Below are 22,072 nucleotides of genomic sequence, written 5' to 3'. Positions count from 1 at the left end.
GTGTCGAATTTTAACAATACGACTGGCTTGTTTTTCATAGTATGACAACTGAACAACCAATCGCTGTGCAGTTGGTAGGTTCGAAGCGTTTTTCCTCCCTACAAAATAAACAACACAGACTCTATACGAGTTTTCGGTGCTCCAGTCCACTTGGGGGCGAAAATGCGCTAAATACAAGCTGAAATGAATAGACGAAGAAGAAGAAAGCAAAGGGCGGAAGTAACGTGTTTAGACACCCGGAAGCGGCATGGACTAAGAGGTGACCTTACAGGATATTTATCAATAATTTAAAAAAAAAAACGATTTTATCGAATAGGATTTTGTGCGATGCGGTAAATACTACATTGTGTTGTTTGTTGTTTGTTTCTGTTTTTAGCTTAGCGACACATCAGGACTGATTAGTGTTTATTTCAGCAGATCTTCGGTTTAATTCAGTAGTTTATAAAGTTATAAATAGAGAATAATGGCCGAGGCGCATCAGGGACGAATGCAGAATGCGGTGGAGGAGATGGTGCAAAACCTGGAGAGGGATCACATTAGGACCATGCAGGTAACATCAGGATACAGTCCTACTGTACCATCATCATCATCATCACTCACCTGGTGTGATTAATATACACTGACATACAGTCCCACTGTACCATCATCATCATCATCATCATCATCATCATCACTCACCTGGTGTAATTAATATACACTGACATACAGTCCCACTGTACCATCATCATCATCATCATCATCATCATCACTCACCTGGTGTAATTAATATACACTGAGATACAGTCCCACTGTACCATCATCATCATCATCATCATCACTCACCTGGTGTAATTAATATACACTGAGATACAGTCCCACTGTACCATCATCATCATCATCATCATCACCACTCACCTGGTGTGATTAATATACACTGACATACAGTCCCAGTGTACCATCATCATCATCACTCACCTGGTGTAATTAATATACACTGAGATACAGTCCCACTGTACCATCATCATCATCATCATCATCATCACTCACCTGGTGTAATTAATATACACTGAGATACAGTCCCACTGTACCATCATCATCATCATCACCACTCACCTGGTGTAATTAATATACACTGAGATACAGTCCCAGTGTACCATCATCATCATCATCATCACTCACCTGGTGTGATTAATATACACTTAGATACAGTCCCACTGTACCATCATCATCATCACTCACCTGGTGTGATTAATATACACTTAGATACAGTCCCACTGTACCACCATCATCATCATCATCACTCACCTGGTGTGATTAATATACACTGTCATACAGTCCCACTGTATCATCATCACTCACCTGGTGTGATTAATATACACTGAGATACAGTCCCACTGTACCATCATCATCATCATCATCATCACCACTCACCTAGTGTGATTAATATACACTGAGATACAGTCCCACTGTACCATCATCATCATCATCATCATCACCACTCACCTAGTGTGATTAATATACACTGAGATACAGTCCCAGTGTGCTGTAATCCAGCAGAACAAACATCATTACAGTCATCACTCATCATCATCATAATATTCATAATCATTATCACCACCATCATCATAATCTTCATAATCATCATCACCACCATCATCATAATCTTCTTCATCATCATCATCATCATCATAATCATTATAATCATAATCATCCTATTTACATTTGGCAATAACATTCTATCAGCATGTAAAGAATAGCAACTGATCAGATTTAGATTTTACACTTGAAAAAAAAAATCCAAAGTTTTATCCGTTTAAAAGTTTGATCGACTTTGCTGCCTGCATGTGAAGTAAAAGAGACGCATGGCAAAATTTTGGACATTAAATCACCCAGGAAGCATTCATCTTCCTTACGTATGGAATATCCAAGCATTTAGATATAACATTTATGTTTTCAACATACTTCCAATCACAGTTTTACAAGACCTCCAAAATTTGTAATGCAGGCTAATCAGAGTTGAGCATTTGAAGATTAATAGGTTTTGTGTTCCAAAAGATCAATTTATAGCACTAGCTGTATATTATTTTTATCCATCAAACTCCAAAAACAGGGCCTCATAGTTACACCTTGCATACACATACAACTAACGTGTAATAATTATATTATCCTGAACGTATTGTCAAACCTGCTTACGTGTGACTTTCAGGGCCGGATGTTCCGGTGCAGTGCAGAATGCTGCGAGCGCAAAACTGCCTCTATGAGTCAGGTTCATGAGTGTATAGAGCGCTGTCACACACCTCTGGCTAAAGCGCAGGGACTTGTCACTAGTGAGCTGGAAAAGTTTCAGGTAAGTGCACACCAGTGTGTCCATGCTGAGGCTTTTATTTGTCACACTGTAATGTTGAGGTGAAATGAAAGTGATTTTGTTTAGTGACGTCCTACTTTATTCGTAGAGACCTGTGATAGTTCAAAAGAAACAGATATTTCATAATAATCTAAAAAGCTCCTAATCTTTAAGGAATTAACATTGATGCATTGATGGATTAAAAGCCAACAGAAGACTTCAGATGTAGGAGAAACTAAACGTACTTGTCCGGTCACACTCAAAGATGTATGATCCAGGATTTAAATGCAGTTCATGGAGATTCTCAGCACAGCAAAGGGGTCACTGTGCAGCTTATAGCACAAAATGACCACATTTTATCTCACAAGCATTGATGCATTTCGGGACAAAAACAATTAAGAAAAATGTTGGTGAGGTAATAATAATGCAACTGTTGGTGAGTCATAGTCTCCGAGGCTAATCCCCTCATCTTCAGTTAAAAATTATACCCAGATATACATACTTATGGAATACATTAAAATACAATATCATTAACATTGTGTGTTTGGTCATTACTGCTGAGTTTTTTTTTTAATGTGTTGTCTGTCTTTCAGGATCGTCTGACACGATGTACTATGCACTGCAACGATAAAGCCAAAGACCTGTTTGACTCGGGGGCGAAGGATCCAGCTGTGCGTGCTCTTATGGATAAGTGTGTAGGCAGCTGTGTGGACGATCACCTCAACCTGCTGCCCAGCATGACACACAGACTGAAGCAGAACCTGGAGTCTATACCACAGTGAGCAGTCAGCTGTTAAATCACTATCAGTGATGAATATGTGAAGGATCACACATTCAACTGAAAGCCAGAGCTTTATGTTGGACATCATCAGCGTTACCGCCTCAACCGCACGTTTTTGTACGGACAATAAAAACAATTATTGTGACGTTAAACAAACTGGTTGTTTGACTTTGTTGACTAATGAAAAATCAAACTTAAAGGTACCTGAAATATTTTGAATGAAATTACATTTTTTTTCTGAAATATTAAGAATAATGACACAATTGATCCAAACAACTGTTCAATTTTAAGCTTAAAAACAAAGTTCTGAAATAGAAAGCAGAAATCTGATCACATGTAATTTTGTCTTTTAAACAGATTTATTAGTCAGTTGTTCACGTAAGAAATTAATGTGGTGTTCATGAAAATCCAGGAAAAATGGAAAAACATTTGTATTTTGTTTGTCCTTGAGTTTGTGTAAACTTCCCTATAAGGACACTAACAGAGTTAAATCTCAATAAAACAGCTTTGAATCACAAACAATAAATTTTATGAAACTTTTAAGAAAGGATTTGATCTCGATCTGTAATAATATGATAACAAATAATATGAGCTGTTCAAGTAAAGGAATAGAGCTCTATAAAAGGAGGAACTGTGTTATTAAGTCTATTGACAGCTGAGATTTGCCTTTTATGTAGTTTTTGGCTGAAATTAAACCAGCTGTGTCATGAAACCTGGCATTTATCAATACAAACAAGTTTATGAAGAAAATTAGCATCCTTTTTTTTATTTAGCCGTCCTCGAGCCTGTACCCCTCTATGGACACACACACAAAAAATAAGTATTTTCTTTCATTCGGTTCGTGGTTAAAACAGCAAATACAACCAGAGATGAAAAAAACTGATACAAAGAGGTAGTTTTTCCATCATTTTATTTTTTGAGAATAGGCTCTCACCAGCCAGCGATGATTATATCCTCATGCCTGAACGATGATGTCATATTATCCCATAATGCACGTCTTCTACATTTAACCAAGACCCACTCATCATCATCATCATCATCATCATCATCATCATGTGTACACAGTCACAATAATATAATTACAGAAAATATGAAATGGCCATTTGTCTGTGTAATGTGAATTGAGAGCTGCACTGGAAGAAAAAGCGACCAGTATTTATATAAAAAAGCACCAGTTTTCTTTAAACAGTACAAAACAGCTGAATAAATAGGAATGCCTGGCAAAATCAGACTCGTGTACAGTATGAACGGACACAAGATTATAACAGTTAACTTCGTACAAAACTCATACAAAACAACAGGAGGAGTAAAACTAAGGTGCTCACCGTGGACGTGGATTCTCTTGGGTTTAATTGTACTAAACTCATAAAAAAAATTTCTGAAATAAATATAAAAGTAAAATAAAACAGTAAAATAATCAGTATAGACTTTTTTTTTTTTTTAAAAAAATGTAAAAATAACAAGGTATAGAAAACTGATGGCAAAAAGTGAGTGAGTGGTAGGAAGTGATGATGTCACAAGACCATGAAGCTTATTGGCCGGAAAGTCACGACTTGCTGCGGGAGCTGCTTTCTGATTCGTCGGCTCGGCGCTCGGGGGCGGGGGAAGTGTACAGGAAATTACAGCAGACGTAGAGCGGGAAAGACAGGAGACGGCTGTCCAGGTTCATCACCACGTACTCCTACACACACACACACACACACACACACACAAAGTCAACGTTAGTTCACAATATTTCACTTTCTTGTTAGAAATCACTTGAATAAGAATGCTATCATATAAAGTGTGTGATTGTTTTAATGGATGTGTGTGTGTGTGTGAGACAAACCTGATCTTTCTCCAGAGTGAGCAGCTGGTAGCATGTAGATCGGCTGCAGATCAGTTTGCCACAGCTGTCGAATGATGCGAGCCGCAACCTGTCCAGAGAGATAGAGAGAGAGAGAGAGAGAGAGAGAGAGAGAGAGCAGAAATAACAATGAACTGAAGGGTGACTTAAGAGCTGTAAAGAAAAAACAAAACCACAAAATTCAGTACATGGCAATACAAATATAGCCACACGCAGCAATTATAGGGGTCCAAGCACACTTCTGTTTCTCAGGGGCAGTTGAGAATTTTGAGAATTTTGTCTCTAGGCCTTACGAGTCAGCAGTTATGAACATGAACATAATTGGATATTTGGACTGTTGGTGGCGCTAGAGAGTTTGAGCTAGACACACCAAAGTTGCTATAGTAACTTCTAAGACTGGCCTCTACATGTGTGCCAAATTACATAACTTTCCTACGTACGGTTCTATGGGCTGCCATTGACTTCAATGGCTGAAGAGGAATAATATTATTATTATTATTATTATTATTATTATTATTATTATTATTAAGAAGAAGAAGAAGAAGAAGACGACTAACGATAACAATAGGTGTTTACGCCCCTTCGGGGATTGACCCCTAATAATACAAAAATACTGCCTTTAAGTCATGCAAGTTAACTTTCAGAACTAAAAGATTCTAAATCTACAGCTCAGGCATAACATAAACCTTTACTATCTAATTTGGAATGCTTTGTGGTAATTAACAGGCAAAAACATGGACAGGAACTTGGACCTAGAGGCCATGCATGGTTTCACCCCGAGTGCTTTAAGCATGTATATATTAATCAGAATATAAAAGTCGGCTTTTACGTAAGCACGTTGTCACTCACACACACACACACACACTAATTGCACAAGAAATGTGACGTGAGCTTTAAAATGAATTAAAAGAGGCTTCGAGGCAGAGGAATTTGCCTCGAATAATTTTTGTAATCGAGTTACTCGAGGAATCGTTTCAGCCCTAGTTATAATATCCAAAAAAACTGCCCTACTGGCGCGCTGACTTTTCCTTTTATTTAAAATTTCCCCGCTCGCCGCGGCTCATTTTCGGCTTATCAGTTGCCGGTTACTGAAGAGGAATCCAGCACGAGACAACTATATGGCGCAACCAAATATTGTTACATGATTGGCTGTTAGAGTGTCACTCCCCAAGTTGCTAGGTTACCAGAGAGCGAGTGCCTTTGTTAATGCAACCAAACTTGCTTCGCAGCCTCTGTTTTCTTCCGACGAATAAAAAAATATCGAAAGTTTTATCGAGCACATTTTTTATTGCTATCAATCACGTGTCTATCGCGATACATATCATTATCGTTTTATCGCCCAGCCCTAAAACAGCCTAAGGTTTCCACTGTCAAATGATTTGCTGATGGAGGCTATTTAGAATGTTACAGTCCAACTGCCCCATTGCTAACAAATACGCTCAGAACTTTTTGCGAACCTTCAAAATTAATCCAAAAATCCCTTGATGGATGATTGATGTGCAACAGAATTGTTCCGAGGAGAAATTGATCAGGTGTGAATTTGTCCAGTTAACAGCATATTAGCCACATAACAGATGACCAAACGTTATTATGCCTTTATCTGCTGGTGGAGAAACCTTTTCTCATAAATATTGGCACACGTTAGAATCACAGGTATGTCAATGAAAAGTAAAAAAGCAACAATCGCAATAACAATATCTTTGTTATTATTCAGGCTTCTTACCTGAAAGCAAGGTGTCGCCGTGGCTGTAGGCTGACGGCGCCCCCGCATGGCTGACTGAGGGTGTTCCTTTTGAACACGATGAAGCGGTTAGTGTAGGTGACCAGCAGGTCAAACCCGTAATTAAATCCTGTCCATCTCCAGCAGTACTGAGGATGAGATTCTCACATTACCTCGTTTCAACTCTTAATGCTGCTGTAAAATTACATAATAATAATAATAATAATAATAATAATAATAATAATAATAATAACAAGTACACTTACATCTCCATCTTTGTTCAGCTTTCGACCGCAGCGCATGCTGTTCTTCTCAAATTCATCCTTATTGGCCTCTTGGGGTCTAAATCATTCAGAGACACAAAGAAAACACTAATAAGACCTTAAGATAACGGATGTCTGCCTTGCCGTAAATTAGAAACATGGAATATTTTTAAAAGGTTGTTTTTGTCAACAAATTTTCTTACTAATCGGTTTTATTTTGTGAAACTTGAGCTTCAAGCTAGTCTCAATTAACACGCGATTATAGCATTTGAAACAGAAGTGCTGCTGGACTAAATACTGAAACACGCCTCTAGGTTGTCTACGTGGTCTCTACGTAGTCTACCGTAGCTTGTGCTCGACTCTGAATGGTGTGTGATTTGGGGTCTGCTCCCACTCACCCATTGTCATTGTCATGCTCTGTTCGAAGCATGGTGAACCACTGCTGCTTGTATATCCTGGACAACCAGTCTTAAAAAGAGCAGAGAGTGTCAGGAGAGTCACATCAATTAATTACAAAAACACTAAGATTCAGTTTCAACATTAAAGTTTTTTTTTCACTAACCTGCTCCTTTAAGATGTGCAGTAAGATGAGATTATGGTGGAAGAATCTTACCGGGCGGAATGATGTTGTCCCTCTCGAGGATGCGGGCCGAGGCCAGGTCGTTGATGATGTATTGCAGGCGGATGTGTCTGAAGACGGGGGTGAAAGGCGAGCCCTGCTCTGTGCACAGGAACGGCTCATCCTCTCCCAGCTCTGTAGGAGAAGCCACGCGGTCAGACATAAACCGATCGCAGACACAAAAATATATAAATAACAAAGTGAAACTGTTGCTCGGCTACTTTGTAAGCACTGGATATTTAATAGTACATTTTAATTGGAAAGTTACGTCATTATAACGAACATACATACGGTGCTAAATAATTTCTTCCTTTATGAGATTTAATGTTTTAATAAGACCTGACCAGCAGGGGGAGCCAATGTAATGAAAAATATTTTGAAAAATAAATCAGTTGGCTGGGAAATCAGTGACGCATACACACCGCTTCTTCTTTTACAGAGCCATGTGTCTGCATCGACCAGAAGCTGTTTGATGGGACCGTCCCATGATGGGTTGAGCTGCAGGAACATCCACTGCACCATCACAAAAACAAAAAAAAAAAAGATTCATTAATACGTATATGATTGACAAGATTGATCGTTTGACAGCTTGTTTTAATATCAGGACAGATTAACCTTCTTCAGAGCGGTGTACACATCCATCTCGACTTGCATGACAAACAGATCTGACGACTGGATCAGCTGCTCGATGATTTCAACCCTTCAATTAAAAAAATAAATACATGTATGCATGTCGAATATTTAACAAGGTCGCTGTGTGTAAATGACCGAGAAGGGCAGATACCCGAGCTCCTTCATCAGCTCCACGTTTTGATGGGTCATGAGGTTATTGAGAAGCCACTCCAAACACCTGGAATACACAAACACTGGGATCATAAGGCATAAGGGAGGAAAAAGAAGTGACTCGTAATGGAAAAAAGAAAAAGACTGACTTCTTCGATACAGAGTCCAGGCCGTACATGTTAGCAGCGGCATAGAAGCCACACACTGTCTTCACGCTAATGTTCTCCTTCATGGTTTCACCACACTGCTGGATAAGTCCATCCTGCATGCGCACGCGCACACACACACACCATCATGCAGAACTAATTACAGATTGTGAATGAGGTCATAGCACAATGGCCTGATTTGTCTAGATCTGAACAAATAAAAGCTTTTACAAGAAACTGATGATCTACACAAACTGTGTATTATATTATTTTATATTGTTCCTGCTTGGAGAAAAATAAGATCAGTGTTTTCACATCCGTTGATCAATTTTCCGAGTGAGCGTCATACTTTTGGATAGTTTTCGCTTCTAGTTTATTTTAGTTTGTTGTTACATGGTACACAATTAAACGAATAAAAAGGGACAAAAATCAGTGGCTGATGTGCGTTTAGGGCTTAAAAACGTTCCATAAAAATCCCAGACCAGAAATACAGTGACGGGTGTATAAAAAAAAAAAAAAAAAAAAAAAAGGGTAAATTTATTTCCTGCATTACATCAAGTGTTCATTTTCTATTTTTTGTTCAAATCTTTAGACCAGATGCCATTTCTGCAGCGTCGTCATACAGCTCAGTTTGTGCCTTGTGGCTGCAGCAGCTTGCGTCTACAAAAATGGACGGGGAGAAGAAAGAGAAAAATTCACATTCTTTTTTCAAAGGTGTTCACGTGGATGTGGATTAAAACCACCTCACCAGACACTCTCTGATTGGATGATTTGGTGTAAAAGTGTGTGTGTGTGCACTACAGTGTACAATGTGTATGAAAATTTGTTCAAAACATATTTTGTTTGATGCAAAAAGGGTGACCAAATTCAGTGCAGGTGAGAGAATGGTTGTGTTTATTTTTTACATGTATGAAAACGTAGCTTCTTGTCACAATAAAAACACACTGACCAGCTGGAGCATGCAGGCAGCAGCCAGGATACTGACAACTCGACTGGGTTTGATCAGAACGTCGTCTCTGTAGAGGGAGCCAAACACCACCTGAAGAGCTACACACACACACACACACACACACACACACACACACCCTTATTTAGCTTTCTCCCAGCAGAAAGATGACTGTGTGTAGCGTTTTCCCCTCTTCACCTCGTCTCACCTTCTGTGTCGATATTCTGATCTGGGATCTCCAACTGGATGACCATCATGTTGGATTCCTTCCAGGAGCCACTGAACATGCTGGAGAAGTATCCAGACTGCACGAAGAACAAGACGGATGTGCGATTAGGAATATTCATGTCACGACAGGGAAGAGGAAAAAAAAAAGAAGACATGCACCAAATTACATTTTCATATGGTGAACATTTTAGCACGGTGTTTTCTGATATAACATGTGGACATGTGGCTTCTCCTGATTGGTCAGCAATTTAACTGGACCTGATCCTGAGCAGAATATTATCTGAATCGACTGAGATTCAACTTTAAACACAGTCGCGATCTTCCTGTGACTTGCAGCCGTGACCAATGATAACAGTTGAACTTCATGCAAGTACGGAGTGACTCGGTGTGGCCACTAACAATGACAGTGAAGACACTAGAGTGTATATGATGTGGTAAAGAGCACATGCTGCTTCTTCTTCATCTCCTAAGAAATGATGATGATACACTGCTGGAATTTATACACAAACACCAAATCTCAAATAGTGCAAACTTTTTATCCGTTTATAGATACATACAAAGTTTAAAAAAAAAAAAAACATTAAACCATGTTATAGCAGTGTTAAACAGCCTCACTTCTCTTTCTCCATCTTTATGGCACAAATAAATAAACATTTTCTCACAGAAAAGCTGTATTTTTTATCTGTTTATATGAAGTCTCCATCATACAAGTCACTGCAAATACGAAAACAACGACGAATCATATAAACCCTGTTCTGTGGCTGTACTACGGTCAGAGCTGCTGGTATAGAGAATGAATCAACAGTTCCTGACCAATCAGAGTGAATTCAACAGCGCTATTGTCATCAAATTAGTAAGAAGTGAAGTATGCACTGTACCTGACACAGGTAAACTTTGTGTAGGTTCCACTCTTGGCCGAGCGCACAGATTCGGATGTCGCTGTTCTCGCCGTTAAGGAACAGCGTCTGATAAATGTACTTGGACGTGCTCTTTAGCTTCTTCCTGTTACAGTGCAGTTTAAACATTGTTACACAAGTAATGAAATGAAATCATTACAGCACGTGTGAGGAATAACATCCAACAGCGTTATTATAGTTAGAGTCGTAACACTGTGTATTTTAATAAAGTCTATCCATACATCTAACTACCTATGTATCTATCTGTCATTTTGTACTGTAATATATCACTAATAAAACATACCTTTAATTATTAACAATGAAGCAAAAATCTGTGAGACCCAATGCAGTAAAAGCATTTAAGGATGTACAAACTTTTGCAATTAACTGTATAGAAACTAGTGTGTGTGTGTGAGAGAGTATATGTTTGTGAGTGAGTGTGTGTGTGTGTGAGAGAGTACATGTTTGTGAGTGAGTGTGTGTGAGTATATGTGTATGGTTGTGAGTGAGTGAGTGAGTGAGAGTGTGTGTGTGTGTGTGAGAGTGAGTGTGTGTGTGTGTGAGAGAGAGAGTGAGTCAGTGAGTGAGTGAGTGAGTGAGAGACCTGCACGGTGTGTCCAGCAGACTGTCCTCTTCCTCTGGTTCACTGTCACACTCACAGTGTGAGCTCCGTTTCCTCTTCTTGCACTCACAGATGTGTGTGTTCCCTGCACAGTGAGGCTGTGGCGTCTCACTGAGGCGGTGGGGAGAAGCTTGGAAACGACTCCCGAGTGACCCCATCCTTTACCACAGACAGACAGACACACAGACAGACACACAGACAGACAGACACACAGACAGACAGACACACAGACAGACAGACACACAGACAGACAGACACACAGACAGACACACAGACACGCTGTAAATGTCTTTCCTGAGTGTGAAAACACTCAGTAAATTATTCGTTCTATTATATAAATAGACAATTAAACTCCCACGTTTTCGTTTGATTTTTACACATGCAAATCAGCACATCTAAATATGCAAAATAAAACGTTTCTTAGCTGAAGCCTGAATTCATTCTTTTTTTTTTTTTTAAACAGAAACAACACTTGCACGAATATCAGCAATTAACTGCTGATACTTGTTAGTATTTTTTAAATTGCCCTATACATGTGTGCTAACTTTAAAATACCTTCAAACACATTTATTTATTTACAGCAACCATATAGAGATGAACTCTTTAGTGACCCAACAAAAGCATACGGAATACAAAGAGAACGTAAATAACTTACATATGAACACTTTTGTTGTAATGAAACAGAATTTAAGTTTCTGTCTCACCTGGAAATCAACTGGAGGAAGAAACAGCACGATGCTAATCAGGCTGAAATGTCCTCAGCACAAAGCTACACTGCAGACTGACACTTATTTACAACAAATTACACATTTAGCAATTCGGTAACAGTCCAGTTTGTTTAGAATAATCCTTCTACACTGCTGTCTACATCTCTAGAAAACATAAACGTCGGGAATACTGAACCAACCAAACACCAACAAACACAACAGTTCCACTCTTATGTCTAGTGAAGAAATACTAACTGTGTGCTGCCACCTGGCGGCCTGGAGACGAAACGCTTTGATTTACAGTACAAATGTTTTTTTTATTTAATATTCGTGCTGTATATACTAATATTAACTTGTTTTAAACAATATGCTTAAATGTCAATCTGTGTTAATTTTGTTAATCGATGCCGACTCCTTGAATCAATTACCAAAATATCTGGAACCAAACAGCCCTAAGTTTTTTTTTCTTCTGTTTTAATATCTAGTAAAAATTTGTGAAGTAAGTGTGGCCTTAATAAAATTTACACTAGAAATGTTTATATCGATTACATATGTTGTGTTCTTTGTATGTTTTAATATGAATGCGTTTAAAAAAAAACTTAAACTCAATTGTCATTATCCGTTTTAACCAACAGGAGGCACTACTGAAACACCAACGGTATTTCGTAGGCGTGGCTTTTCACCAGCCAATAAGGCTATCTGTTTACAATCGACCAACGTCCGTCTGTGCGGTTAAACCCACCCGTATTCACAGACAATCTCGCCTCTTGCTCTGTGATTGGATAGCTTGTCCTCGAGCCCTACTTCAGGACTGGACAAATTAAAAGTCTTTTACGGTTCCGTAGCAACCAAAGACTACGACGGCCATTTAACAGCAGTTTGTAATCTGAGAAAAAACGTGTCTAAACGCAAACGTATTATTTTAGAAACATGTATCAACTGTATTTTACCTTTTTATTTGATTTTTATTTATTTATTTATTAACTTGTCAAACACAAAATCTCATTATAGGTATTTATCTGGTCTTAATATACTGTATACAGTTTATTTGTTATTTGGAATAACTGAGGTATCTAAAAAAGCACGTAAGAAAGCAAATTACGTGAGGATGTATAGTACACGTGAATATTCATGACCTTCCCAACATGGCGGAGCCCACTACGTATCTTTTCACTTAGCTGCAGTACAGCTTGTCCGATGAATGAACGAAGGCGGGATTTGTCATAATACGGGTAGGAAACAAAAATTAAGGGAGTTTAGACAGAACTGCTGCTGTTTGACACGTAGACCATCGGTTTACGTGTATAGAGCATATCCAAGCGCCGTGATTTCAACATCCGGTGCACAATGGCAGCAGGCACGAACGCAGGTAAACAACTGTAGTGCACATGGGCAGAATAAAAAAACAAAACACTAGTCATATGCACTGTTATTTTAATTAGCTAGGTCCTCATCAACAACTTACTGTCTAGCAGATAATAATGTATAATGTTCTTTACTGACAAAGTTGTTTATACACATGCAATTTGCAGAGGACAAACTGATATGATCTTGTAGGATAATGTTTAGTGTGATCATATACATTTTTTTATTTTATCCATTGATTTGCCTACAATCACAGGTGCTCCATCTGCTAAGCAGCCCAAAGGATCAAGTGGAGGAAATGGAAGTGGAAGAGGCCCACAGGTCAAGAGCCGAATGCAGAGTCTGTTTGGCTTTGAGAAGGAGGACCTGTCCTCATGGCACCACTTCGTCTGCCTCCTGAATCGCCCCACTGACCCGGCATCGCTTGGGATCTTCCGCTGCCTCTATGGTGAGCTGGTGATCCCACGATTTTAGCCCTTATTGAGGTGTTTCAGTCTCAGGAAGCAGAAAGGAAACAGTCTTATTCAAGTCTGCAATAAGTTCACACATTTGCATGAGTATTGGGAAGTTTCAAGAATGTTCTCGACCTGGTCAGTTAATCCAATGATTCTTAGTGTGGTCCGTGAGGCACAGCTGAAGGAAAAAATTGGTAATTTGAATGAAATGTGTGCTGCAGACGTAAATAAATTAGATACAACAAAGAGTTCCCTCGGGATTCCTCGTTTCAGGAAGGAAATATATTGGTTTAGTGCTTTACGATTTGGTTTGAAGTTCCTTCTAGCTACTTTGTCCTCTCCCAGTTGTGCAAATGCACTAATGAACACACTGCTCTGTTATTTGCAGGTATGTTGATGGCTGTGGACATCACGCAGGAGCGCGGCCTCAGCCACCTGGACTATAAATACCTAGACGGGGCTCCTGTGTGCCGTTTCCCTCTCTTCAACTTCCTGGAGCCTCTGCCTATGGACTGGATGTATCTTGTCTATCTGGTGATGTTCCTTGGTCAGTGAACTTATTTCTGCTCTTCTGTTTCAGTTTAGTTCTAACTCATGAGGCCTTCTGTAAACATTCTCACAGCTATTAGCTACTACATAGCTTCTACATCCAGAACGACGTGCAGAACTGCTTAGGTCTCTATCATAGGATACATTAACTCTGGTACACTAGGTTGCATACTACTAGCTAAAGATAATATTATTTCACTACACTGTCTTATATCATGATAAATATTTACAACCCTCGTGTTAGAAAGTCAGTAAGTTTGAATTGGATCAATCTATTGGTTCACCAATACATAAGGAATCAGAAAACTAACATATCCAGAAACAGCCCTAAGGGTAAATATGTATATATAAATGGGTTAGAACATGTATAAGATACGCAAATCATAATTATTATAAAGTTAAAGAGAAACCGTGGATGATAAAAAAAAGCAGCAAATGGTCATACAAAAATATATAAAGGCAAAAATTTCTTCACTGGTTTATATCATAATGTCTGGTACTTTACATTAGCAACATTTACTAATTTAGTTTGCTAACTAAATGCTGTGCGAGGCTAATGTTTTCAGATGAGCTTCAATCCAAACATTAGCTCCCTTATATATGGCTAGGTAGCGTATATAGGATATATGACGTTATAAGCTATTTTCCTGTCTGAATGATGTTTTTCAAACAACATGAAGTTATATAATACTCTAATGATATCTCTGACCAACTGAAATAATTGCAATAACTAGCCATTGTTTTAGTCATACATAGCACTTAAACAAATTGTTTTGAGTCAACACGGTTGTTTACTCAGGTGTCTTCTACTAATTTAAATTAATCTATATAATGGATTAATTTAATCTTGATCATATAGGCTAAATAAAATATATAGTTAAATTATCTAGCTAAGAATGAAATTTAATTCGGTGATTTAAAACTATGTTAATCCTCTAGCAAGTTAGCTTACCTCAGGAAAATGATCTAATCATGTAGGATAGGACAAATAAACAGCTAGTTAACATGAGGCAAACTAATTTAGTTCTCTGTTAATGTAAAACCTTTACAATTCAGTTTGCTAGCTAACAATAGATGAATTATGATGGTTTAGTAAGACGTATTTAGCTTAGAAAATAGAAATAGCTAAGCTTTGTAGCAAGCTAGCTAACATTAGGTGAAGTGTGTTATTGTGTAACCAGTAAAATAACTGGTATTTTATGCTAGGTGCACTGCACTGCACTGCAAGTTTAAAGTTAAACCTAACCATGTGTGGTGTGTGTGGGGTGTTTGGTGTGTGTGGGGTGTTTGGTGTGTGTTGGGTGTTTGGTGTGTTTGGTGTGTGTGTGTTATACAGGCGCTGTTGGTATCATGCTTGGCTGTTTTTACCGCCTCTCCTGCCTCATGTTCATCTCCACCTACTGGTACGTTTTCTTCCTGGACAAAACGGCTTGGAACAATCACTCGTACCTCTACGGGCTCATCGGCTTCCAGCTCATGCTGATGGACGGCAACAGATACTGGTGAGCCGATGGACGTAGATAAAATCCGTAACAGAATCATATTTATTTAATTCCTTTTGTGTCCCTTTCACAGATTCCCTTAAAAATGCAATTGGTCAAGTACTTTTTTTTTAAATCATTCAAATATTTAAATCTTTTCCCCATTCAATTAATTAAATTCTTTAATCATTCTAATTCTCATTTCTAGTAAATTCACGATATGCTGTGAAATATGCTGTGTGCGCTACATTCGCGTAATATTAATAATTTTATGTGAGGGGAAAAAATGTAGGATTGTTTCACTCTCACCTGCAACCTTCTTAATCCGTCTTGCTGTTTTGGGTAATAAAACATTCTAGCTTTAAACATTTCAATGAATGTATATGAAGGAAATCTCATCTGTGGGCTTTTCTGCTGTTTTGCAGGTCAATTGACGGCCTCCGTAACCCCAGGAAGAAAAACGCGCATGTGCCGTTGTGGAATTACACTTTACTCAGAACGCAGGTGTGTGTTTCAGTAAATTAAAGTTTGATCGATGCCATTCGTCATTGCACTTGACACGTCGGTTAACATGCTTTGTAATGAATAATACGTCAAATACGACACACCATAATTTTTCATTTGCTTAACAGATCTTCATAGTCTACTTCATTGCTGGGGTAAAGAAGCTGGATGCTGATTGGGTGGAAGGTTACTCCATGAAATATCTGGCTCATCACTGGCTTTTCGACCCTTTTAAGTGAGTCTGAAATAAAATAACATTTTCAGTCTTTTTTTTTAAACGTAATTCGACGTACCACTGAATAAATGACAAAGAACTATTCTCTGCTTCATTACTCATCATTACTCTTCTATTTAAACACTTCTGAGAGGAGGGAAGAATGAGAAGCAGGTTTAATAATAGGAATGCACTTTTACTTGCATGGAAGAAAATGGCTGGAAAAAAACAGCTGCCTTCTTTTTTTCCTAGACACAAATGAAACCGTATAAAAAAAACAAAAAACCTGACTTCTAAGTAGTTATTGTCTAGTAAGTAGGGCATTAATGTGTAGTAAAGTTTTTTGAGGGGAAAATTCTCTACATTTAATTTTTTGTTAAACATAAAACTGATACTTTAATAAATTAAAGACCTGTTTAACTGCAGTCATAGGGATTTAGCTTGTTCTCATATGTTCACGTCTGTAACCAGCTGATCAGTTTATCCATAACAGTATTAAATGTGAATCATGTGTTGTTTTATTAGGGTGATATTGCCTGTGGAGTGGGTCAGTCTGATGGTGGTCCATGGTGGAGGTCTCATCCTGGATCTCTCGGCCGGCTATCTGCTGTTTTTCGACACCACTCGGCCGTTTGCCTTTTTCTTTGTCAGCTACTTTCACTGCATGAACTCGCAGCTGTTTGAGATCGGTAAGAGGCTCAACATGGGTCACATTCAAAAGATAATAATCGGATCACGTATATACTCTGCTGTCGCAGCATCTGTTAGAGAGGAAATACATGTCTGATGTGCAGTACAGTGTCTAAACAATTTATCATTTAATCATGAATTTAATCAGGACTCTTAAGATTAATCTGATCCATTTAACTTCTTTATATAATTATATTACAGAGATTTTGTTTGGCTCGCTTGAGAGATGATATTAACTACTAACTAATCTAGTTCCTCAATGTCACATTTCACAAACTACACAAGATGTATTACAAGATGTATTAAATTGAAATAAATTCTAATATATAATTATATATAATTGTTTATAATACATAATATAATTAGATAAATATATAATATAAATAATAGAATATAATATATAATTCAAATATAATTATATTTGAGACAAAGAGAGAATTTATCAGGGTTTTAAATACAATCTGCAGTAACTTATTTATCTAATGATTATTTAATTTATCTGATGATTATTTTTTGTACCCATACAGGAATGTTTCCCTACACCATGCTGGTTACGAGTCCCCTATTCTGCTACGCCGACTGGCCCAGGCGCTTCTTCAGCCACTTCCCAGAGTTCCTTTGGCCTGTCCTGCCCACTGTGACTCCGCCTCCCCAACCAAGCGCCTCATGTCTGTACCCAAGTCTGTCAAGCGGCTCAACCGAGCGAGCAGACACACAGACAGTTCCGAAACCCTCCACAAAACGCTTTAGACACAAAATAGCTGCCATCTTCACCATGCTGTACATCACGGAGCAATTTTTCTTGCCCTATTCCCATTTCATTACAAAAGTAATTTCTTTCTGTCTTAACTATGTGTGCTGTCTGTTTTTTTTTTTTTGTTGTTGTTATACAATGAGCAAAGTACAATTCGACAATCATATGTTATTTGAAATGCTGTTGTATTTATCTCTGGGTTCTTACAGGGCTACAATAACTGGACTAACGGACTGTACGGCTACTCGTGGGACATGATGGTTCACTCTCGCACTCACCAGCATGTTAAAATCACCTACAAAGACGGAGTAACAGGAGAGATCGGCTACCTGAACCCTGGGGTAATTTTCTCACTACTCGCTTCATTAGTGAAACACATGGATCTACATACTGAAACAAATGTCGTGTTTGGTTTTGATAAATAAATTATTTAACAGTAGATTCGGACTTTAGGACCGAACCGTACGTAACAACAAAACTGCTTACTGTCCACTTCCTTCTAGACCACGCTGCAACAGTGTCATTTGGTATGCTGCAGGTTTTTACACAGAGTCGGAGATGGAAGGATCATGGAGACATGCTGAAACAGTACGCTGCCTGTCTAAGTCGCACTCTACCCCATTACAACATCAGCAAGCCCCAGATTTACTTCGACATCTGGGTGTCCATTAATGACCGCTTCCAGCAGAGGTAAGGATTTCAGGATTGAATGAGGTAACTGGTTGATGTGCATCAACAGGAGGTGGAACAGTCATTCCACACTTTAGCTTTTAGTTTTTCAGTTCCAGGCACTAATTCCCAATCACAAGCTTCAACTGTTTCATTTTCCCAGATTCACAAGTGACTTTCATCCAGAATCTAATTTTTATCAAGGACACATTTGTGGCAAAGATATGAAAGACATCACTTTCTTAGCAGGAAGATTTTATATCATTTGTGGTCAAGGTGGTCTTCAATATGTCTTGTATTATATATTTTCCATAAAACCATGGCAACTACAATTCAACTAAAGATAGGACCATACATTGCCAGACCAGCCTCCATTGTAGAAAGAGTAAAAAAAATCAGTGTAAATGCAGCATAAGACAAAGTATATGGGTAAAAAAAAGCTAAAAGAAAGAACGTTCTAAAACACAAAAGATAAAATTCATTAACACGTGAATACTCTTCAAAGTCCCTTAAGAAATCTGGCCCAAATTCACTCACTCACTCACTCATTTTCTACCACTTATCCGAACTACCTCGGGTCACGGGGAGCCCGTGCCTATCTCAGGCGTCATCGGGCATCAAGGCAGTGCGAACGGAGTGCGAACCCATCGCAGGGCACACACACTCTCATTTACGGACAATTTTCCAGAGATGCCAATCAACCTACCATGCATGTCTGCACCGGGTGAGGAAACCGGAGTACCCGGAGGAAACCCCAGAGGCACGGGGAGAACATGCAAACTCCACACACACAAGGCGGAGGCGGGAATCAAACCCCCAACCCTAGAGGTGTGAGGCGAACGTGCTAACCACTAAGCCACCGTGCCCTCTGGCCCAAATTCAGTAAAAGATAATTCGTCTTGTGTTCTACAAACTTTTGTTCTTCTGACTGTAGGATATTTGACCCCCGTGTTGATATCGTGAAAGCAGACTGGTCTCCGTTCCGTACCAACCCGTGGCTCATGCCGCTGCTGGTCGATTTGTCCCCATGGAGGACGAAGTTTCAAGAGATTGAAGGGACACTGGATAACCAGACAGAGGTGGTTTTTATAGCTGACTTCCCAGGTATGCACCAGTCTCCATACTCAGTTGATCAAGAGCATGATACATGTCTCTGTCTTTTATATATACAAGTCATCTGTTGTATGAGCCAAAATAAATGTATAAAGTATCTTACCATGCAAGACTACTGTAACTACTCATTAGAATTGTCTTGCACTGCCTTTGTGGCACTATTTCGACAGGCCTGCATCTAGAGAACTATGTGAGTGAGGATCTGGGGAACACCAGTGTTCAGGTACTGCAGGGTACCGTGAACGTGGAGATAGTGAACGAGATGAAGAACTACACACTCATTCCAGGGGAAAAGATGCAGGTGCGTATACTTTTAACAAATTATCCAATGTTAATTACCATCTGGTAGAGATGAAATGTTACGTGTGTGTACCTAGCTTCCTGCTGGAGCATATCACAAAGTGTACACCATGAACGATATCCCGTCCTGCTACATGTACATCTACGTGAACACCACCGAAGCAGCGCTGCAGAAGAACTTAACCAAGCTTATGGAGCTTAAGGAGAAAGTCCTCAACGGGACAGGTCAGTGCTCACAGCCTCTTAGCTCCATTGAGAACTAAAGAAAGGACATCGAACATTAGTTAATAAAGATTTTCATAGCATTGTGCAGAACAGGAGCATTTTTTAAGAGGCTTTACGTGTGAACAAATTTGTATATTAGTGTAGTGGATTTGAAAAATGACTAGAGATATGAATTGATTATAAAAAATATGGATTTTTACCGAAATACTTACACTGATTTAAAAAAAAATAAAATAAAAATATTTTATGCATAATTCGAACCATTTTCTAGAGACAGAGCCTCTCCCCCCAGAGTTGCAGCCACTTATAACCGGTGTTGATGATGATGGGTCAGAGGTCAACGCCACAGACCCACTGGTACGGCTCTTCCTCAAGCGTCAAAAGCGCATACAGGAGGTGAAAAAGCGACGAGAGGCGCCCCTAGTCGAAAGGTTCAACCGATTTGCCACGAAAAAATACTACATGATCCGACGAGGGTAAGATTGTTCAGATAAATGTGAACGTTTCATCAGATATCTGATAAGGGTATTAAGTCACATGACACCATAGATCCAACAGGTGGAGCTTCATCAATGTAGGCAGATATCAAGGCTCAACAATTATGCTTTGTCTCATGTAGGTTTCTAATGACTGCCATTGCCATGAGAAACCTGGCCTTCGGTTTGCCTCCTGTGGAACAGCTCAAGAGAGAAGTGGACTACGCCAACATGAAGGAACCTGAGACCTACGTCAACCAAAACGAGCAGGTCAAAGCAGAGATGGGACACGGAGAGCTGTGACATCACGCATGGATGCTATTAAACTCTTGGGAACATTTTCCCAAGGTCTGTGAAAAGGTGTACGGTTATAATAGCGTTCAAATTCCATTAGCAGAACACAAATCCAATTTAGACTACATATTAGGTTTAATTTCTGTATTATTTCAGAAAATGAAATCAGGTACATTTTTGTTACTGAATTAAATTAAAGATAAGTTCTTAACGTTAAGTGATTTCATGCCCAAAACATTAACTGTTACACACTATGCAAACTAAACAATGTATTATCCCAGGATAGATTGTGGGAAATCTCATTGTGCTGCTGTATTTTTATCCTTTAATAAGCTTCCATATGGGTTAGCTGGTTTGTTTACACGTGAAATCCCCTTGAAGCAGTTCATGTGAGCGTTGATGAACAAATTTTTAAATATACAAGATAATTTTTTTAAATAAAAACAACGAAGCGTAAAGTTCAGAATTCTTTTATGAGTGTTCATGATCGTTTATATGATGTCTGACGACATACCTGCTAACACACAGTGATGTTCATTTTTGGATCTACACTTGGCTTCCCTTCATGAGGAGGCTTTAAAAAGGTTTCTCAAAGATTTTCTTTGAATCGTATAACAGTATTAGGTTTATAAATAAAAAAAGGCACACTTAGAGCCTGATAGCAATACCCCTGCTCAAAAAAATCAGAGCCCGTATTCATAATGATTAAAGTGCTTTTAATATCTGGTCTATTATAAGCCTTCACTTTGTCTCTATGTTAAGATATGAGACTATATCATGTAGGGTTTACGTCCGTGACCGATCATATTAGAGATGTTCTAACATCTGTACGTTATAAATGTAAACGTATCCGACACAACGCAGAAATGTCGTAGAGGCAAATTATATCATTTATATCTGCCGCTATGGCATTTAGGCTCTGTGTCAGAGATTTTACCCCTAACATGACTGGTCACAAACAATCCCTACACGATCTAATCTGTATCATCTTATTAACTCGCTATCATTATTAAATATCGTATACAATACATTTCTTTTCTCTTTTCACCATTTGGCCATTTTCTCCTCTGCTAAAAAACTCTTAAGCCTCTCAACTGTCCTCA

The 22,072-nt window shown here is 38.7% G+C and overlaps 3 protein-coding genes across 4 annotated transcripts; 2 read left to right on the top strand and 1 right to left on the bottom strand.

Annotated features, from left to right (window-relative positions):
- Positions 1-145: 145 nt before the first annotated feature.
- On the top strand, positions 146-3,652 carry fam136a (family with sequence similarity 136 member A). The gene is made up of 4 exons (XM_060895746.1): positions 146-259; positions 377-550; positions 2,186-2,326; positions 2,917-3,652. Exons 2-4 carry the CDS (start codon positions 464-466, stop codon positions 3,103-3,105), a joined length of 417 nt encoding a protein of 138 aa, XP_060751729.1. The 5' UTR covers positions 146-259; positions 377-463; the 3' UTR covers positions 3,106-3,652.
- Positions 3,653-3,997: 345 nt separating this feature from the next.
- gmcl1 (germ cell-less, spermatogenesis associated) lies at positions 3,998-12,102 on the bottom strand. 2 transcript variants are annotated; one of them, XM_060895743.1, is made up of 15 exons: positions 11,829-12,102; positions 11,156-11,332; positions 10,534-10,657; positions 9,636-9,732; positions 9,431-9,528; positions 8,485-8,597; positions 8,337-8,402; positions 8,168-8,252; positions 7,975-8,065; positions 7,547-7,687; positions 7,332-7,401; positions 6,937-7,012; positions 6,674-6,819; positions 4,933-5,020; positions 3,998-4,785 (listed from the first exon to the last, which is right to left on the bottom strand). In XM_060895743.1, coding segments are annotated over exons 1-15 (1,509 nt in total). In that variant the 5' UTR covers positions 11,831-12,102; the 3' UTR covers positions 3,998-4,650. The 2 variants fall into 2 exon arrangements, with proteins under 2 accessions (XP_060751726.1, XP_060751727.1); XM_060895744.1 differs by having other exon boundaries at positions 11,878-12,102.
- A 1,009-nt stretch (positions 12,103-13,111) lies between these two features.
- ggcx (gamma-glutamyl carboxylase) lies at positions 13,112-21,440 on the top strand. Its single transcript, XM_060895738.1, has 15 exons — positions 13,112-13,249; positions 13,502-13,693; positions 14,089-14,247; positions 15,586-15,751; positions 16,156-16,234; positions 16,363-16,469; positions 16,974-17,137; positions 17,666-17,967; positions 18,102-18,233; positions 18,431-18,582; positions 19,496-19,665; positions 19,845-19,975; positions 20,052-20,199; positions 20,471-20,675; positions 20,819-21,440. The coding sequence occupies exons 1-15, from the start codon at positions 13,228-13,230 to the stop codon at positions 20,976-20,978; spliced, it is 2,289 nt and encodes a 762-aa protein (XP_060751721.1). The 5' UTR covers positions 13,112-13,227; the 3' UTR covers positions 20,979-21,440.
- Positions 21,441-22,072: the final 632 nt, after the last annotated feature.

The sequence above is a fragment of the Tachysurus vachellii genome, chromosome 20 (genome assembly GCF_030014155.1).
Source record: "Tachysurus vachellii isolate PV-2020 chromosome 20, HZAU_Pvac_v1, whole genome shotgun sequence".
NCBI classification, from domain to species: Eukaryota; Metazoa; Chordata; class Actinopteri; order Siluriformes; family Bagridae; genus Tachysurus; species Tachysurus vachellii.
The sequence above is the reverse complement of the archived record's forward strand: the minus strand, read 5'-3'. Positions and strand labels throughout refer to the sequence as shown.